Source organism: Cupressus sempervirens, chromosome 2, assembly GCF_028749045.1.
Source record: "Cupressus sempervirens isolate cs-2001-9-10 chromosome 2, ASM2874904v1, whole genome shotgun sequence".
NCBI classification, from domain to species: Eukaryota; Viridiplantae; Streptophyta; class Pinopsida; order Cupressales; family Cupressaceae; genus Cupressus; species Cupressus sempervirens.
Window position 1 is genome coordinate 91,678,824 of NC_143119.1, and position 20,623 is coordinate 91,699,446.

At 38.1% G+C, this 20,623-nt stretch overlaps 1 protein-coding gene across 5 annotated transcripts in view; it reads right to left on the reverse strand.

Annotated features, from left to right (window-relative positions):
- Nucleotides 1-11,824: 11,824 nt before the first annotated feature.
- Nucleotides 11,825-20,623, reverse strand: part of LOC149571182 (E3 ubiquitin-protein ligase At3g02290-like) — a 99,594-nt gene continuing 90,795 nt past the window's right edge. The window contains exons 5-6 of one of the 5 annotated variants that reach the window (XM_089812755.1): nt 12,757-12,825; nt 11,825-12,158 (exon numbers count right to left, since the gene is read on the reverse strand). In XM_089812755.1, coding sequence (XP_089668881.1) covers nt 12,799-12,825 — 27 coding nt within the window. In that variant the 3' untranslated portion in view covers nt 11,825-12,158; nt 12,757-12,798. Of the gene's footprint in view, nt 12,239-12,373; nt 12,826-20,623 lie in introns of those variants that run through there. The other 4 variants (XM_089812753.1, XM_089812751.1, XM_089812754.1 and 1 more) reach the window with 4 other exon arrangements.

Below are 20,623 nucleotides of genomic sequence, written 5' to 3' on the forward strand. Positions count from 1 at the left end.
TTCAATTTGTCCATAGGAACCTCCATGTTTAGCCATTTGGGGATATCTTCTTTTCACCACTCTCTAAATCCTCACCTGATCCACACCCTGTTGGGAAATAACAAAAGGGGTTTTAGCATTTGCTCCTTCCTTTTTTAGAATCTAAAGATCCCTTCGTTTGCTAGATTTTCTCAGCCATTACAATATCATCCTTTATTTATTTCCAAATTTTCCTTACTTCTAGCTTTTGATTTTTATCCTAGGATCATCTTCTCGTATCGACTTTTTTAACTTTCTTTGGCTAATCTTATTGCAAACAAAGCATGCAGAGGGAAGGATTTCAAAGTCCACCTCTTATGTCTATTTCCCCAACTTAGAGTTAATATTAATAATCATGGGAGATTTTTAAACTGCCACACATTGATACAGATCCTAACAAACACCAATCACATCCTTGAAGTACCATAGGATCTATGGACACCATATGCCCAAAGGATGAAGCCAACACTTTGAACACCTCCTCATTCCAAAACCCAAGTGGGAGGTATGGAAGCCTAATTATCATTATAGTCCCATTTTGTACCCCATTCCCTGAAAGCCACTACCAATTTTCCAAACATCCAAGGACCCCTACATAGGACACAATATGTATCTTCTTTATTTAAAATATAAAGGAAAGATGCCTTCTTGGTAGGACAACAATATCCACTTGACCTTTTAGTTGCCATTTCTTTTTGGCATAAGACCTAACCAGCTCAGTATTTGGACGAGCCCCTAGAAATTTTCCCACTAACGATATATCCATAACAAACATAAAGTGATCAACCAAAGGATCCGGGACAAAAATTGAAAACATGCCCTTTTGTTGATCCACCTTAATAGTAACCTCTAGAAGGAAGACTTTCACAGGGTTTGACTCCAAATAGAGCAAACCATTTCTTAAGTTCATGCTACAGACCATTTGTCTTGGAAATCGCCAAAGGGTCATGAGACACATTATCTTGCAGTCCTCTCCCATCAAATGGGTCACCCGGGCAGATTTCCACCATCAACATCCTCCATGATCAGAGTACCCTCTCTTGTTCCCTAATGCAAACCTTAACCGGACACTTGTGTTAGCAACCCTTGTGCATATCACAAATTTTCCACCAGGGTTGGTTTTCATGTTTGCTCTCTCAATTCATAAAAGTTTGGTCCTCGTAAGTGATAAAAAAAAATGTATTCATGATGTAATTTTTTTTTTTGTTGTAAGAGGCCGAAGCTATGATTCATTATTATTGTGTATTGTGATTAATTATTATTTATTCATCTCAAGTAGATTCAAACCCAAGACCTCCCAGATAAGAGGCTCACAATTTACCATTGTGTTGTAGGCTCTTGTGTGATATAAATGTTATTTTGTTATACTATCTTTAATAGAAAAAAAATACCAAATCACATGACATAAACTAGAACCACTTATTATCCCACATAAAAATACTACCACATTTTCACTTCTCAAAAAAGTATAATAAAAACTTAATTTATTCACAAATATAACAAAAAGAAGAATGGAATAAGATTGCTCATTCATTAAATTTATTACTCCACTATAACTAACTCTCTACAAATGAAGGCTTCTTTTAATCCAACCTCCACACAATATGTAAGTAAACTTTTGCTTCTTTTGTATCTAAAATGTGATGAATAGAAGAAAGTGTGGGGAAGGAAACAAAGGGGTGTCCCTCCAACTTCAAGATTTCCAATGGATGAAAATGGTTTTTTTCTCTTCCAAAAATTTTGAGATTCCAAACACGAGAGATCTCTCCAAAACTCCATTATAAAAATGCTAAAATGACATGCTTGGATTCCAATGTCAAAGGAAAGACTTAAAAAGAGTGTAGTTTTGCTCAACCAATTGGTTAGAACCATATGACATTCCAAAGTTCCATACACTCAAACCTCTTACAAACTAAGGCCCCCTTGCACAAGTTGTGTATCATAACTCATTAAATCAATTACCTGAGACCCATTACACAAATTGTATACCATAACTCATTAAATCAATTATCTAGCACAATAATAAAACTTGAATTCTAATGAATCACAAAAGGTCAAATATTCAACTAACATAATCTACCCTAATGACACCTTGGAACCAAAAATAGAAGTTGGGTAACAAGTGACTAAGTATAAAAGGTGTGATGGAGATTGTAAAATAGACGAGCCTTACAAATGTGTTCTATCATGAGCCACTCGAATGAAGTATTTCAATAAATTTAAAGAGTATACTAAATGAACTTTATAAACAAATTTTGAGCCTGACATATTTACATTCTAATTTTTTGATATAATTCTAAAATTGAACACCATTCTTTTCCTCTTTTACTTTGTGTGTGTGTCCTCTTTGCTCTCCACATCATGAATATTGAACTTCTAGCAAAGCAATCCAAATGGCATTCTCGAAACAACAAGTAAATAATTTCAATTAAGAATCATTTTTTCTTCTCTCTTTTCCAAACTACTAGATGCCTCTCGACAATCACCTCCACTAATTAAATTGTGATTGATATATGCTTTTTTTACTTCCTCGCCTCTAAACACTGCATATTTATGCCTCTCTTTTAACTTTTGTTGTTCAATACATGTCTCAAACTTATGCTTATATTGTTCTTCCAATGGTTATGTTCCAACACTTGGGTGTTCAACTACGTGACAATTTGTAAGAAAAATACATCAATTTTGTTTTATACAATTAGTTGATTGTGTTTCTTTGGAATGAAATCTTATCTTTTTAAGCTTATATATCAATTATTTACACGAGTGTTGAAGCCACCCAATAACACAATATTTTAGGTTTATATAATTAAATTTACAATGCACTAACTTATTTACATATTGTAGAATCAAAATTTGCACACCTCCATTTGCAATTTAGGCCACACTTTGGTATCCACTTTAGTGTTTGTTCCCCTAGCATTTGTGTAGGTCCATTTCAACCCTACATCATCATTTTCCCTCTCAAGATGCTTAGAGTCCTTGTCAACAACTATATTTTAGTGCCACCCTTTGCATTAATCATGTATTATCCTTGCCACCTATCATGTTTGAGTGTGATTTGTTTGGACATTAGCGCACTATGCAAATGTTTGTGTGTTGTGCATTAGTCCACTAACATCTTAATGTTCAAATATCAATCTTGTGCATGTCTTCCACTTGCCATTTTCCTTTGTCAATGGGAATCTTCTATATCTACTCAAAAACCTCTTCTTCCTCCTCTTCTTGCCTTCAAATTCAAGCTTGCATCTCCATTCAAGCTCTATAGAAATTCTCTACTCTAGAATCTTTCAAAGTTATTTCTCTCAATATTTCATCACAGGGCTTCTGGTAGCTGCACAGATCAGTCATTGTTGGACTTTTTCCCTGTCAAGACGGATACCTAATCTTTTCCATGATGTTTCCTTCTTTCTTCTTCTTTTGTTGTGCTTGTTCTTTCCTTTTTCGACACAGTTTGGTGCTCCGTTTGTCTGCTTTTTCCTTGTTGTAAGCTTCCAGTCCCATAGACCCACGTTGTGGTCTTTTGTTGGATATTAATAAATTTATCTTATCTTATCTTGCATTGTCTCAACTTTCACAAAACACTTTTTTTTCCTCCCATGCTTGCTACAATGATCTCTTACAACATATGCGGTAATGTCTATCTATCTCACTTGTGTCTTTAAGCATCTTGAGATTCACCACATCCATTTCTATCTATACTATTATTTCATGCAATATGGGTTTTCCTTCACTGTGAGGGTTTGTTTCTATTTTCTTATCTCATGTAATAAGGGTTCTCCTCCATCTAGCGAGATTTGTTTCTATTATGTTGTCAATTATTTATCATTGTATATATATATATATATATATTTGTTGTTATGGAGGTGCAAACACCAAAGCAAGGAATTAACTAAAGCAAGTCTCCAAACAACCCTAAATAATTTTCCCTCTTTTGTATGTGTATAGGTTTATGGAAGCGTTCAACCGCATGGAAGTCTTCTTATATTTAAACATATTATTCATTTATTTTATTTATATTATATAGTGTTTATCATCAAATTTCTAATTTTATGATTTGTAGGTTGTCTGAAGTGTTCATACCTAGGTTTTGTCTACATAATACGCACATTTTTTCATAGTTTGTATAGGGCTACGATGCATTGCACAAACGTATGTGCATTGCATTGGCATACTTGGCTGAGACACCTAGGTTTGGACTAAAGACTCTTTGTCATTTGGTCTTTCTATTTCTAGAACCAAAATGTTTCTTCACCTTATCAATACTAAGATGTTTCCACTGGTTTATCTAGTTTGGAGATATCTTAATGTATGTTGTGATCTTGGTTCTCAAGGGAACCTAGTCTTCCTTTGGCAAGGTCAAATTTATGACATCACATGTATTCACCATTTAACTACACTATACTAATTATAATCTAGTAGCTTACAACATTTACATCATTTGACTATGGTACAATAACTATAATCTACTAGCTTGTAACTTAAAAATAATATATTGTTTAATAATTCCAAACATTTACATTACAAACACGGCATGACTACTACCAAAGTAGTCTCTAATGCTTCTTCAATCTATAGACCCTCATATGTGCTTCTTGGAAAACATTAAGTTTCAAATGTGGATATAATTACAGGGGGCAAATTTGTCAAATCAACAATTGAGGGGAAAACTACAAAACTTATACTACATTTTTTTATATGATCTACTCCCTAAAATAAGTTGTAAGCACAATTCCATCCCAAGGATCAATAACAATATAATATATTTGGGTCATGATCTCTATATAATACTAGATCTATGTTTCTAGCCTTTCGCTCCAATGTGTTAGTCAATCAAAATCAACATTTCTTCATAATCCAAATAAGTATTCTTTCTTAGCTATTTTTTCCCCTCTGTCTTAAGTACTCAAATCATTTTCTTTAAGCTTGATACTTCTTTGTTTAAGTTTAATTGATTAAGGCTAGAAAGATGTTTTCATTATATAAGGTGATCTGTTTTATTTTCATACAATAATCAATCATATTTGTCTATTATCTTAGATCTTCAATAAATTATTTCTTTTAATAAGTAGTTGTTGATTTGGAAAACCTTGACCCCTTATTCTCTCATATATTTAATCCATACAATTTCATATATGTTTTTGATATTAATAGCAACCAAAACAAGGGGCTAGCACTTAGTACATTACCATGGACAAACCATTCACTGACAACACATTAACAACAAGACCTTACCAACACATTGATTACTCATTTCTTAATATCAAAAATAGATTACTTAACGCAACAATATCGAACTAGATGCTAGTAAACATGTTATCCCATCTACTAGTAACAGACACAAAATTAGTAGTAGATGACATATAGTTATTATCCCATCTACAAGTAATAGAAACAAAATTACTAACAGATGACATAATGTTCTTCTAGCTTAAAAACATATTAACTATACTACTACCAATATATCTATTAAAATGTTTTAACCAAAATAATAACTAGTCTTTAAGGCCTAGCAGCTAGATCAGAAAAGTAAAGGTTGGATAATTCCAACAACAGAGGTCCATAAAGAAACATAAAATAAAAGCAAAGGCTTAAACTTTGGCCTCTTCCTTTACCTTCTTGGCCAGCAAAGTTTTGGCCCCGTCGCCAACCAAAAAACCATAGCGTTTCCCATAGTCCTCTGCACCAATATCATCCTCTGCATTCTCTTGATGCAATAACTGGAGAGTAGTGGTAGCGACATGAGCCAATTTTAGAGAAAACTTGGATAGAGTCGGGAAGCTCTGATTCAAAGCATTAAGTGCCTCCTCCCACTTCTTGTCCTTAACCAAATCAAAAAACTCCTAACACTCAGCACAATTCTCTTTCATTGTCTCCATCGTCTGCACATGTATCAACATAGGGTTAGTGGAAACCATTTTCTTTTCTTTTTTCTCTGCTCGCAATGGGGAAGTACTTTTCATTGGTGAATTATCTTTTGGTTTCTCCAAAGAAGGAACAAAATTACTAATAGATGACATAATGTTCTTCTAGCTTAAAAACATATTAACTATACTACTACCAATATATCTATTAAAATGTTTTAACCAAAATAATAACGAGTCTTGAAGGCCTAGTAGCTAGATCAGAAAAGTAAAGGTTGGATAATTCCAGCAACAAAGGTCCATAAAGAAACATAAAATAAAGGCAAAGGCTTAAACTTTGGCCTTTTCCTTTAAGGCTTAAACTTTGGCCTTTTCCTTTACCTTCTTGGCCGGCAGAGTTTTGGCCCAATCGCCAGCCAAAAAACCATAGAGTTTCCTAGAGTCCTTTGCACCAATATCATTCTATACATTCTCTTGAAGAATAACTAGAGAGTAGTGGTAGCCACATGAGCCAATTTTAGAAAAAACTTGGATAGAGTCACGAAGCTCTAATTCAAAGCATTAAGTGCCTCCTCCCACTTCGTGTCCTTAACCAAATTAGACAACTCCTAACACTCAACACAATTCTCTTTCATTGTCTCCATCATTTGCACCTGTATCACCATAGGGTTAGTGGAAACCATTTTCATTTTATTTTTCTCTGCTCGCAGTGGGGAAGTACTTGTCATTGGCAAATTATCTTTTGGTTTCTCCAAAGAAGGATAGCTTTGGAGGTGAAATCCATCGTATTCATTGTAAAGCTTGCAGAGACATTGGTTGTGTCTTGACTAACATTTATCTTCTTTTTCTTATTTGCTTTAATCTCCGCTGAAAAAAAGCTATTATACTCAATCGTCATCCCCACATCTTCTTCCTCCTTCCCCATCATTTTCTTCTCCTTACTCCCTTTTTTCTCACCAGCTTCCGATTTTGTCTCCTCAATCATCTCAATTTCTACAAGCTTTTTGTTTCATTCTAGCCCTACTTTTGGCTATTCTCCCTGATCTCCTTCGACCCCCATCATTATCATCCCCAAAGTCAACAAGGTCAATTTCCTCCATTTTTTTCATTTTCAATTTTTGCATTTTTTTGGGCCCCATTCAAAATTTTGGCATGGAAGAGGGAGAAGGTTGAGGAATGGGTCACAAAGCAACCCCCACTATTACCAGCAAGATTGGACAAGGCCTGGTTATTATCTAAGGCAACGCAATGAAGAGTAGGGGCCAAGTGGAAATTATAGAGCCGGAGGATAAGATCCTGGTGTAAAATAGTATAACTTTTCTGTTTTTTCCTTCTATCCAACATCAGCAACAATAGCTTCTAAATCATGTAAAAGAAAGAACAGAATGGAAACCTCATTATGGTGCCTAAAATGGTTTAATAGTGGAAAATGGTAGTAATAGCAGACACCAAATCTACCCTCTAGAATCAAATATTTCATGAGCACAAAACATACTTCATTCTAATAAGACGGGAAGCTATCACGGCTAAACCCGCCTCTAAATCTCACGACAGAGAGGAGGTCTGAGCTTCAGGTGGTGTGCGTGGTTCTGGTGGAGTTGCTTGTTTGATTAGAGATGATCTGTTCAGTAATACCACATTGGTTCTTTCTAACACTTATGCCAGATTTATGTGGATCCAAGTTGGAGGTACTAGTCACCGTCAAAAAGATATCTTCATTGTTGTTTGTTACTTCCCACCGATTAGCTCACCTTACGCCATTCATAGTGTTAAGGATGGGAACCCTTTTTCAGACCTATTCGAGAGCACCTCCAAGTTTGGGGCTACGGGCGACATCATCATCTTAGGAGATTTTAATGCACGGACTAAAGATCTCCAGACCCCCCAATATGATCGTGGGTCTGATTTGATTTGTACTACTGAGAGGGATCTTACTAGTATGGGGCTTCAGCGTTTATCCGAGGATCACAGTGGACCTCTAAGTCGCCACCTTCTCCAACTCTGTGAGTCCTCCAACTTGGTGATTCTGAATGACCTCTCTTGTTTCCCAGGCTCTGAGCTTTTTATGTGTTGGCCTCATAGTGGGGGTGGGAGCGTGGTGGATTACATCCTCGTTGTTGCTTCCTTCCTCCCCTCCATCCAAAATTTTACTATCTCCCATCTTCCCTTGGCTGATCATGCCCTTATTAGCCTTTCGGTCCATGTTTCTTCCCACCCTTTATCACCCATCTCTACTCACCCTGCCCGATTTCGCCCCCACACTCGTTGTTGTTTCGAGGATAGTGATCAAGACCTCTTCATTTTCCATTTGAGAAGATTCCTCTGCCCAGCTAGCTTCACGAATCACAGTCAGGTGTCCACCATGTTTCACTCACTAGCTAACGCAATTTGGGAGTCGGCTCTCCTCTCTATCCCTCACCGCTCCATTTCCAGCACTCACAGATCGGCTCGACGAAATACTTGTCCCATGAATCAGTGGTTTGATGATGATTGTAAAACTTTCCACCGCTCCTTGCGCTTAGCTTTTGATACTCATTCCCCCGCTTTCACCAATTTACGGCTCTCTTATAAACGCTTTCTTCGCAATAAGAAGCGATTATTTATTGCTTCACAGGGCAGATCCCTCCGAGACACGCTTATTCAGTATCCCAAGTTGTTTTGGCGCATCATGTTCCCCAGGCGTAGCCAACCCCAGTCCACCCCCGACCTTCATCTCCTTGCTTCCCATATCTCCACGTTGTATGACATCCCGAGTCAGCTCGCCCCCCTTTCCAACCCGCTCCCCCATTGTCACTTATTCTCCACCTCCAGCATTTACGAGGCCATCAAACTTTTGAGATGCAGCAGGGCGGTTGATGAGGAGGATTTTCAGGCGGAGCTCTTCAAACTCGGTACCACGATCTAGGGCCCTTATCTCTCTACGCTCTTTAATAGAATGGTTTGTTTTGGTTTTTCGGACTCTTGGTCGAGACACGTTATTCACTCGATCCATAAGTTTGGGTTGACCTCTGATCCCGAAAACTATAGGACCATCATGATTGGGCATACATTTGCCAAACTTTATGCTACAGCTTTGAATACTATTTTATCCACTGAGCTTGATAGGAGGAATTGCAGGGCTAAGGGTCAAGCAGGATTCAAGACAGACTACCAGACCATAGATCATATCTTTACACTACGAGCTATTATCGAGGAGGCTTGACATCACTCGGAAAAAGTCTACTATTGTTTTGTGGATTTTCGTAAGGCTTTTGATTCCATCCCCAGAGCAGCCCTTTTTCAGAGACTGAGAGATATTGGTATTTCTGAGATCTTATTGACGGCTATTATGAGGTTATATGAGACTATGATTTGTAGACTCGGGACCACAGAGGGCCTCTCTGATCCTATCCAGAGCACCATTGGGGTGAAGCAGGGTTGCCCTCTCTTGCCCACCTTGTTCGGGATCTACATTGATGAACTCGAGGCTTTTCTTAGTGACTCCTCGCTTCCAGGTGATGGTTGTCATCTACACCAGGTATTGATCTCCATCCTTCTCTTTGCTGATGATGTGGTTCTTCTTGCTTCCTCTCCTGAGGGTCTTCAGAGGCTTTTAGATAGACTTGCATTTTTTTGTGATATGAGACAGTTGGTTGTGAACCTTGAGAAGACTCAGGTTATGGTCTTCAATGGTCTGAAGACTTCACATCTCCATTTTCACTTCCAGGGTTGGCAAGTTGAGATTACATCATCTTACACATACCTTGGGGTTAAGTTTTTTGGATCTCGTTTCAGCTTGAGATCAGCTATTCAGCCTCGGATCAGTAAAGGGTTGGGTTCCCTCGCCATACTCGAGAGACAGTGCTTCAGACACCACTTTTAGGGTACATCGTCTAAGCTATCCCTCCTGGATTCCTTAGTAAGACCAACAGTGCTCTATGGTTCAGTGGTTTGGGGTCCTTCTCTTTTACACTCGAATTGGGCCATGATCGAGCGTACCCAAATTATGCTCCTCTGTCGGATTACTAGATGTCACGGTTCTGCCCCCCACAATATTATTTTGGCCAAGTTCGGTGCTCACCCATTCAAACTTGCAACCATTTTTGACTTGATCTAGTTTCTCCACCGTCTTCGTGGCTTTGTTGACTCAAAGGAAGGCCAACACAGATACCCTTATTTAGTCTACTACTCCTCAGTTGCTATTGTTGACGTCGATCCTGCCACTAGAGCCCGCGGTTGGTATGCTCAGGCTACTATCCTACTGAGTTCAGTGGGGATCGACATTGATCATCTTCCTCCCTACCAGTTCTCATTGGATGCCCCTGCTCATCTACTCCCTTCTCGGCAGGAGTTGAACGGGCATGTCAGACTTGACATTTACAAGAAGTATATCACACGGACTTGGGTGGATCCTCTAGGGGGACTACGTCCAAGGATGGCTTTCTACGCTGAGCACTTCTTAGTTATCCGAGATGGAATTATTGTACGCCCTTAGTACTTACATAGATACTGGACTCATGCCCTGCGTATCTCCCTTGGCTCCTTTAGGGTGGGCTCACACAGACTTCGGATTCAGGTTGATCACCATATTGCTAGAGAGGATCGAGTGTGTACACTTTGTACCTTAGCAGAGGCGGAATCTGAGATTCATTTTCTTTTCAAATGCCCGATATACTACGAGATTAGAGGGAGATTTTACTGTCTATTTAGAGATTGCAGATCCCTCTCAAATTTTTTCAAGTACACCGATCAGCGTTGCATTGCACTCTATCTCCGCAAGTCCTTACAACTTCGTGACCATACTTTACAGCTTTCATTTCCCAGGAGTCAGACCTAGGCATAGCTTATTACGACCTTCTTCTCGCCCTTAACTCCAGCTCGGGGTGTGAAGCGACCGTACAGTTTCCCTAACACGAGCTGTTCCAGATCGGTGAGACCCCGCAGGGGACCTTTTTGCCAACGACACTCCTCTCGTGGCACTCAGCTTCATCACAGGGCTTCTGGTAGCCGCACAAATCAGTCACTATTGGACTTTTTCCTTGTGAAGATGGATAACTAATCTTTTCCGTGATGTTTCCTGCTTTCTTCTTCTTTTGTTGTGCTTGTTCTTTTTTGGACACCGTTTGGTGCTCCGTTTGTCTACTTTTTCCTTGTTGTAAGCTTTCAGTCCCATAGACTCACGTTATGGTCTTTTGTTGGACATTAATAAATTTACCTTATCTTATCTTATCACCCTTTTTAAAGAGTCTATTCATATATGTTTCCACACTATTCCACACTATCTCCCACTATTTCTTCTTTACATAACCTCTTTATGCTTCATACCACCTTTGCATCACATCACACACATCCCACTTAATTAACTTGGTCTCACGAACTCCCACTTAATTAAGACTCGCGAATTTACCTTGTATAATTATTTGTTCTTTTATAGCTTATTTAGACATGGTAGGGGAGTTTTAAGGCTATTTAAAGGGTATAAACTGAATATATAGCCTATTTAGACATGGTAGGGGAGTTTTAAGGGTATTTAAAGGGTATAAACTGGATATATAGTCCATAAATGAGCCAAATGACCTCTTAGTGCCTCACAACCCTATTTCCTTAAAATAAAATAAAAATTGGTTTTATCTTTTTTTATTAGTTTATAAACACGTGTTATTTGAAAAAAAAAAGTTGGTTTTGGATTGTGTCAATCTGCACTACTTAAGATATGGATCCGTTGATCTCAGTTTTGGGTGACTCAATATGGGTTGGTTGCCAATGTTGAAAATCTTAAAAGATATAACTGTTACTTTAAAAACAAATCGTAATACCGTTTTAAAATTATGTTTTCCTTAGGTCGATTGTCTAATTATATTCAGAGAATGCTTTGGACAAAGAAACGACTTAGGTTGGAATCTGATTTGAATTTTCTTTAACGAGGGCGTGTAAATAATTGAAATTTGGTATTTGAAGAGACCTGATTAATATCAGAAAGGAGATAATTAATAATATTAGAGGCAACTTCACAGAGCCATGCCAATGAAATTGCTAGTTCTTTTATTTGAGATTTCATAGCATGTGCGAATTGTTTGAAAAGATATATATGTATTATCAAGCGCTGGATTACAAAGCAAATCCTGTTGGATAGTAAATTTCAGCTTCCACGCATGCTCCCGTCAAGTCCTTAGAGCATCGTACTCTTTAGGGAACGTGGAGAATCATGGGGCATTATAAAGCGCCACTGAACCCAATTGATCTTCCATGGAAGGAAGCTAAGGACGGTAGATGAGAACGGAATCTTGATTGCACCTTGACCTTCACAGTTTGCTCAAATGTCATAATCAGAGGTCCTGCTTATAATAGTCCACATTAAGTACATGCCACCCAAGTATAATCTACAAGAGTTCATACCATCCAGTGATTGTGAGAAAATTTTCAATAATCTACTTACGTTAGATGTACAATATGCTTGTTTTGTTTCCTTTTACAATTAAAACAAGCATAACAAAGAAACTAAGAAATAAAAAAACTTTATAAGAAATTAATTCTGTATTTGCTACTTCGAAAAATTCCAATGGCCAAGAGCCACAACAAATATACACGAGAGTAAATCCCCTCTAAATAGAAACTGCCCCTGCATAATGTTATGTACATCTCTCGATCTTCGAACTTTTACTAATGAGGAACAAACAATCCATAAACTGACCAATAGTTATGGATTAATGTAGCCTAAATAAGTATGACCAATGATATTTGAATCCATGATGAGTAAAATGAATTTTAAAGATGATACTCGGAAAGTGAAATATGCTGCAATTTTAACAAGATACATAGTCAAATCATATGTACAAAGCAGCAGCTTAAGCCTCGTTTGAACCGAAGGAAGAATAAATTTATAGCCTCAAAATAATACCTGCTATTTATTCAGTTAAAGAGAAATCTAGGTACATGCTTGTCAAGGACTTTCACTAAACACCATTTCCTGGACCATGGTAGCAAAAGATGATTATCAGTAACCGCTGAAAGAATAAAGAAAGTGCATTTCTTCTAAATTTTAGAAATGAACATGAAAGTGCAAAAGCAGGATGTAAATTTTGGAAAATAATGTCGAGTACTTCAATCCAAACAGGCACACACATTATATGAATAGTCCTTCCAACATCTATCGAAAGATATCAACTCCAAATATTACAAATTAAGGACAAGCTTAGCTGACCTTATGCAATATCTTTGAACATTATGATATCATGAATGTCGCCATTTATGGGACAAAAAAAGAATGTCGCTTTGAGATGCTACTGGTATAAAAAGAAAAGCCCCAAAAATATTTCACCAAAATAGGTCAAATCAGAATGTATATGGAGAAGAAAACATTCTGATCTTATTTGTAGCAAATAATACTTCAAATCACCACCAAAATAACCAGGAATCCTATTTCACTGTTTACAATCTTCTTCTCAAATCAGACTTTAAAGTGAATAATCACCATGAAAATATCTCAAACTGTAGAGAGCACTCAAAACCCACATTTTACACCAAAGAAAAAATCTTTACCCCAATTGCTTCAATAGATTAATGTTTTTCAAATAGCTTTTAGACAAACAAATATATAGATTAGCAATGCATCAAAGAACACGATTGAATACCCATCATAAAAAATGCAAAATAGAGTAATGGATAATAAGCACTTCAATGTGGTTAATCAATTACACTTGAATAACTTGCTATATTTATCAAACCACTTGAATAAAGCTAATCTGAGTTTTCTTTCTAATATTATTCTAAATTTTATATTCCATTATAACATTTGGGGCTTTCATAGTGAACCTTAAGTTTCATGTGGACAAGTGGATTGGTCATCTATGTTGCTTGGAAAGATAATATTGACTTAGAAGTTGGGACTGAGAAAACACATTTATCAACATGCATGCATGTTGAAAGTTAGCATATAGTGCCTAATGGGATAACACCATAATGGTGATCTTTGAAGTTAACAATTACTTACTTTGATTGTTTCTTTCAATCACTGAGTACCACAGCCAAAGTTTTTCCCTTTTAAAATAATCTTAGGTCCACAATAAAAATCTAGTTCGTCTTCTGTCATGATCCCACCCTTCAAATACAAGTATACTTCATGAGCATGTGCTCTAAAATTGTTATGGTACACAATTGCTGTCATATTCAACTCTTAGTCTGCAATTCCACAACTCAAACAGAAACTTTGGACCTAACAAATTTTATGGCACCTACAACCCTGGAATCAGATGTGATTTGTTTTGAATTCAGAATTAGGTTTGTTTCCTGTGGGTGTGGCCTAGTTTCTGCTAATTCAGGGCACAAACATTTGAGTACATCCATGGACGTACCTAGGTGATTTTGTGCTCCATGGGTCTGTTTATTCTTGTTGGAGTAAAGTATTATTTACTCTCACGCTCAAGTTTACCTAGGGATAATTAGGTGCATATTTTAGTTACTAGCAGTTGTATGGTTACTCCCATATACCAGATTATTCCTCATCTTTATAGGCAAGGTCCTGTATATTATTTTGTGTAATATCTCGGTCTGGATATTCTCTCGCAAAACTTCCCAAATAATTTTCAAACTGTAACATATAAATTATGCATTATAAATGAGCAATAGAATAACTTCATAACACCAAAAGCAATCTTACATGCGGTATTACAGTCAGATTAGAATACTAAGAAAAAAAACCTGGAAAGCAAGGTGAACTTCATCACAAGTCCACTCTAAAGATGAACAGAGTTTTTGTCCAATCCACCAAGAATCCTGAAGGTGTCCATCCTCAGGCTTCAGCAAGAGACAGCAAGAAGCTTCCCAAAATTCTCCAAAGGGAAATCAAAAAATCAATCACAAATCCAGGAATGCTGAAAATGAGCTCCCTCTCTTTTTTTAGCACAACCAAGTGATTTCCTATTCCCTTGCTTGTCTCTTCATTTTCATTCTCTTTTTCTTTTAATTGTCCTTATTTCACATAAGAAAATAATATGGCCTTATAAAGATAAAGGGACATTAATTTTTTCAATTGAACCAAAACTCAGAATCGGCAAGGCTGACTTAACTCATGAATCACCTACAAATCGGCTATGAATCGGCGAAGTGAAAAAACCCTTGAAATTTAGAGATTTTAACGATTTTAAACTTATTTCAAGCACCCTATATTGAACATAACTTAAAAACACTATAACATCATCAAATGGGAGCTAACATACATAAACAAAGAACATTAATGATAAATCCATCACATACATAAAATGTAAATTGTAATTTGTAGCTGAACTAAATAGAAAATATAGGATCATATGACATAGATATATCGAATTATATATGTGGTCATCTCATAAATGTATGTAAGATGAAGATCCATGAAACATATGTCTATCTGGAAACAAAATGTTAAAAAGAAAGTCTTATCTGCTTTATAGCTCTAGCTCAAGTCTATCTCTCACTTTTCCTGTCTTTTTGTCATACTCAACAAATAGAAGGCCTTTAGGGTTATAAGAAAGTTAACTGTTATAAAAAAATATTGAAAAAAGTTGCTTTTAATTTTTTAAGGTTGCCCAATTGGGCTGCCCAATTTTTTGAGTCGATTCATGCAGTTAATGGCCAAAAATTGGTGATATGATTCAATGGCTTGTCAAAAATCGCCCAGCATGTTTCCCGAATCACATGAATCGCTGTGATTTTTGGTTCTCTGATTTTTTCCCTTTAAACAAGTCACTTTATTAAAAGAATTTAATCTTTAGGGATTAAAATAGATAATCGATTGGACTCAGATAACCATGTATAATTATTTGTCAGAAAGATCTCAGCAAGATGCTCCAAGTCCAACACTGCAAAACCAGAAACAAACCCTTATTGACCTACTATAAATAGTAAGTATCTGGAAACCCCAGCTGTATCAACTCCAATTGGCCTGAATCTGATGGTGCCGAGGCAAAATCTCATACTAATCCCTCTAATAATGTATCAGAAAATAATAGCTAGAAAAAGGGGATATTAAATCTGTATCTCGATGTAATCATCTATTTCATGAATTAACATATTCTTGTGTGATGGTATACTTTTCATTTGCAAGTTTTGGAAGGTTGATCTTTCCTACATGGTATCGGAGCCATCTTACAGTAACTCCTTCCACATCTGAGAATCTTCATCAATGTTTGATTGAGCAGTATCCACTGTTTTTTGGAAATAAATGCAAGCATTTGATCAGAGCTATATTTCTTCCCTGACAATGATTTCATTGAAGGACGATTTTCTTCATTTTTCTGAAAAAGCTATCACATCCAAAACAACACTAATCTGTTTTGACTAGAAATCAGCAATATTTCTAAGGAGCGATAGACAAAGCCATCATATCTCCACCGATAGTTTTCAGGCAATGGCATGTAGCTGATAAAAGAGTGCTATGCTCTTTTTACCAGCGATTTGATGCTCAAATCAGCAATAGATATATCTTTGGCAACGGCATATCTGTTACAAAACAGCCATAGTTTTCTTGGCTCGTGCTTCCTTTGATTGGTTGCTTGGGAGTTTTTTAATCTCTGCTCACAGTCTAAGCTTGGAGGTCCTGAAATTTATTTCTTCTCACAGTTAATGATGATTTATTTTTCCCTGGATATTGGAAGCAGCTTCATTCTTCATTGGCAGTGACCTCACTGATGGTGATATTTATTTGATTGCCTTTGACAGCATTTTTCTACATTGTTCCTTGTAGCTGTGCCAGACTTTTTATTTCCAGTAGTCAGCTCTCATTGTTTTATGGTAGAGTTCAGCTTTCATTGGTATCTGGATCTCCACACTCATCTGCAACTTCCTCTTGTGCAGACTTTTGATCTTTGTTTGTTATATTTTTTATAAAAAAGTTAATGCAAAACATTTTGGTAGTTTAGTTAATTCTAATGCCTTTCAGGTTTGATTCATATTTTGGAGTTGTTAAGGTGGGCCCATAGAAGATCTGAAGGCTTCCATTAGACTTTTAATTCCACATGTACCTCTGCCTAAGGATTTCATGTTTTAAAGTAGCTCAATCCGTGGTTATGGGGTGACCAGGAGGTTGCAGGAACAGTGTCATTCTCTCCCTTGTGAGTGGAGGTATGCATTGAAGAAAATTGAGTTGTGGTGAGAAGACTTATGCTTTGGTTGTCTCTTGCACTTGTAGTGTGGTTTCTTGGTACTAGCTGATATTTAACTTGCATGCCTAACCGCCAAAATATCCTTCTTAAGGGCCCCACATTATTTTTGCTGCAAAATTAGGTTTTTAGCCTTTAGAATATTATTGTTTGGAAGATTTATTTTTATGTGATGGCATATCTCCGATTTTGTTTGAAGAATTATTGTTGAAAATGGGTTTTCCTTTTATTTTGGAGAAAGAGAATTATAAAGAATGGAATGATTTCATAATCACTCATTTGAATGAGCTCCATTTATTGTCCTATTTGTAAGAGGTTATTGAGGTCAAATACACTTGATACACTCAGATAAACAAAAATGCACCACAAGAACCATTATCACAACATAATCTATCCTTTACTCTAACTTAGTCTTAATGCATTATACAATAAAGTCTACCATCATATCACCATGACTAATGTAGGTTCATGAGAAACATATATTGGAACCAATTGTAAATCTATGCACTGGTCCCCAACAGTGGTTGATTATGCCACCTAACCATGAGGTACCCTCAGGCCCTGCCCATCGTGCTCATGGAGATAATCATATAACCCCACCAATCACACTGATCAAACATGCAGTTAGGCTTACAATACACAAGTCCACATCTACTCACACCATATACAAGTCATACGAAGACCAAGGTCATATCACAGGTAAGAACATGTAAGAGGTCATACAATCACTCAAGGTCATGCCATGCAACCCAAGACGACGAGACCTCAACATAAGAAAGCCATGGCTACACAACGAAATCATCCATAGACCAAGTATACAACAATCCAAGTATTTCTAACCTCACAAGTACCAAGAGTTTCCAAGGCACTAACCCAAGGATCGTAATTCTCAACTACATGGGCTAGGGATGGATACATAGTATGGAAATGAGAGTATCATCAAATGGCCATGATGTGGGTAGTGGAATGTGTGATCGCATAACCACATCATGACTCATGTGGAGCGGAGCATACCTCTCGTGGCAACAAGGATGCTTGACTTGCTTATTATGTCAACCCTTCTACCAATGTCTCCTTAGTCTATGGGAGCACAAAAAGCAACAAGGAATCATACTTTTAATTATTTTTGTTATGTTATATCCATTCATTTAAAATTATGTTTTTGCTTGATTAACCAATTCTTCGATGGGCTACCTTCATGGCCACTTTGTGCCTTGGTCCTTGCATTGAGAACCACTCCCAAAGTTGGCCCTACGCCCACCAGAGGTACAAATCCATGGAAATGTATGCCACAATAAAAAATGTGCTACCAAACACATTCAAGGCTAATAGGCATTGTCAGCCGACTGGATTGTCGTTGGTGTTTCTGTAGCCAACGGGATGATTGTCGTCGGTGTTTCTGTAGCCGACGGAGTGATTGTTGTCGGTGTTTCTGTAGCCGACGAGATGATTTTCGTCGGTGTTTGTGTATGCTGTAGTTGATAGGTAAATAGTTTGTAGCGGACATAATAGTTGTGGCCGACGAACTCCTTCGGGAAGGTTCGGCGGATAGTATTTATATCCCGTCTAGGATCATTGTAATTCATCTTCTATCATTCATCTTATCAAGCATAATGTATGTCTGGCATATGCGAATATAATTCTGCTATTCTGTTCCATTGTCTGTATACATTGATTTCTTTACCAGTACGGTAAACATTTGGCGCCGTTGCCCTATGGACCTGGAAAGATAGGAAAATCAAGAGTAGTGCTGAATCAACTACAGAAGAATAAGGGCAACCTGAAGGACAAGGACGAAATACGCACGGCACAAGCAGATCTAATTTTAGCGCAGCAAGCTAAGCGCCGAAGGAGGTTCCAGAAGATTATTGCCAACGCACGCAGAAGCACAAAAGAATTGTTGGAGGAGACTCGACAGCGGGTGGAGTTGGTGGAAGAAGCACGGGAGGAGTTCTTGAATTTTTGTTCGCCGAGGGAAGACAATTCTAACGAAAGAGCATCGACTCGCACGGCTCGGAGTGTTGAAGGAGCACGAGCGTAGAGTGACCTCTTCATCCTGGATACACTTCCGCGGGAAACAACTTCAAAAGATCCTTCTTCTTCACCAAGGTTCGCAGCTATTGAGTCTGCCGGTGTGGGAGTGCAGTCCGCCGGTGTGGGAGAACAGACCGCCAATGTGGGAGTGCAGTCCGCTGGTGTGGGAGACCAATCCGCCAGTGTGGGAGTACAGAACGCCGGTGTGGGAGTGCAGTCCGCCGGTGTGGGAGACCAATCCGTCGGTGTGGGAGTGCAGTCCGCCGGTGTGGGAGTACAAACCACCAGTGTGGGAGTGAAGATTGTCGGTGGGGGAGTGAAGAGCGTCAGTGTTGCAGGACCGAGCAACGCCTATTTACAAAAACCAATCATGATGGCGAGACCAAAAGAGAAATTGCCGAAGTTCAATGGCGATGGTACGGCCGATCCCATTCGACATTGCAAAACATGTGAAACGATCTGGAAGGCAAATGGGATAACTGATGAAGACGACTGGATGAGGCAATTTCCGGCCACCCTACGAGGCGTAGCAATTGATTGTTTCACTGATACGGATCCACAAAAGCTAAACAGTTGGGATAACATTAAAAAGGAGTTTTTGGCAGAATTTAAACTGTTGCGGGATGATAATGAAATTGTAGCAGAAATCTTCAATACTAAGCAGGGGAAGAACGAAACCATCCGCGTTTACGCCAGGAAATTAAAAGACTTGATAAACAAAATGGAAAGTAAGTCGGCAGACGGACTTCAGAAAAGATGGTTCGTGGAAGGCCTACGCTCGAAGTTGCGGAGGAAAATGAAAATTGTGCCACCGTCATCATATACGGAAGCTTATAACAGAGCATTGGACCTCGAAAGTGAGCTGAAGACAAAGAAGAAGAAGAACACTAACTCATCTGATTCTGATGACGATGAGCCTGCCAGAGAAGATAGCAGGGATGATGAAGGCGGTAGCAAGAAGGTTCGTGCCCTACAGAAGGACATGATCCACATGATGAAGGAGTTTAAAAACATGCAAAAGGAGCCAAAAGGCAGTGAGCTATGGTGCACGGAGTGTAAGACTGACGGTCATACTAAAGGATCGTGTCCAAAGAACCAATTCTGTGACATTTGTCAGATCATGGGCCATTCGACAAAAGAGTGCCCCTTTAACATGAAGACAAGAGGATCTTCGCAAGTGCTTCTTACACAGGAGGCTTCACCGTCGAGCAGTAGCGAAAATACGAATAGCGCAGGTGCCACATCCGGAGGGTTCAAGAATAATAACAGAGGGCATAATAACAACAATGCGAACAATAACAATAATAATGGGAGCCGAAGTCGAACCCAGTATGATGCAAACAGACGGCCGATCGTTCAATGTCGACCATGTAATTTGTGGGGTCATTTTGCGCGGGATTGTACAGCGGCAAACACACTAAAATTATTATGCACATGGTGCGGACCCGGCAACCATGAAGATGCCAAGTGTCCAAAGTCTGGAGTAAGCTTGATCACTGTCAGCACGTATGAAGAGGAAGTTCTAGCAATTACGCGGAGGCAAGCAAAATTGCTAGCGGAGGAAAAAAGAAACTTGGGGGAAGCACAAGCAGAAAT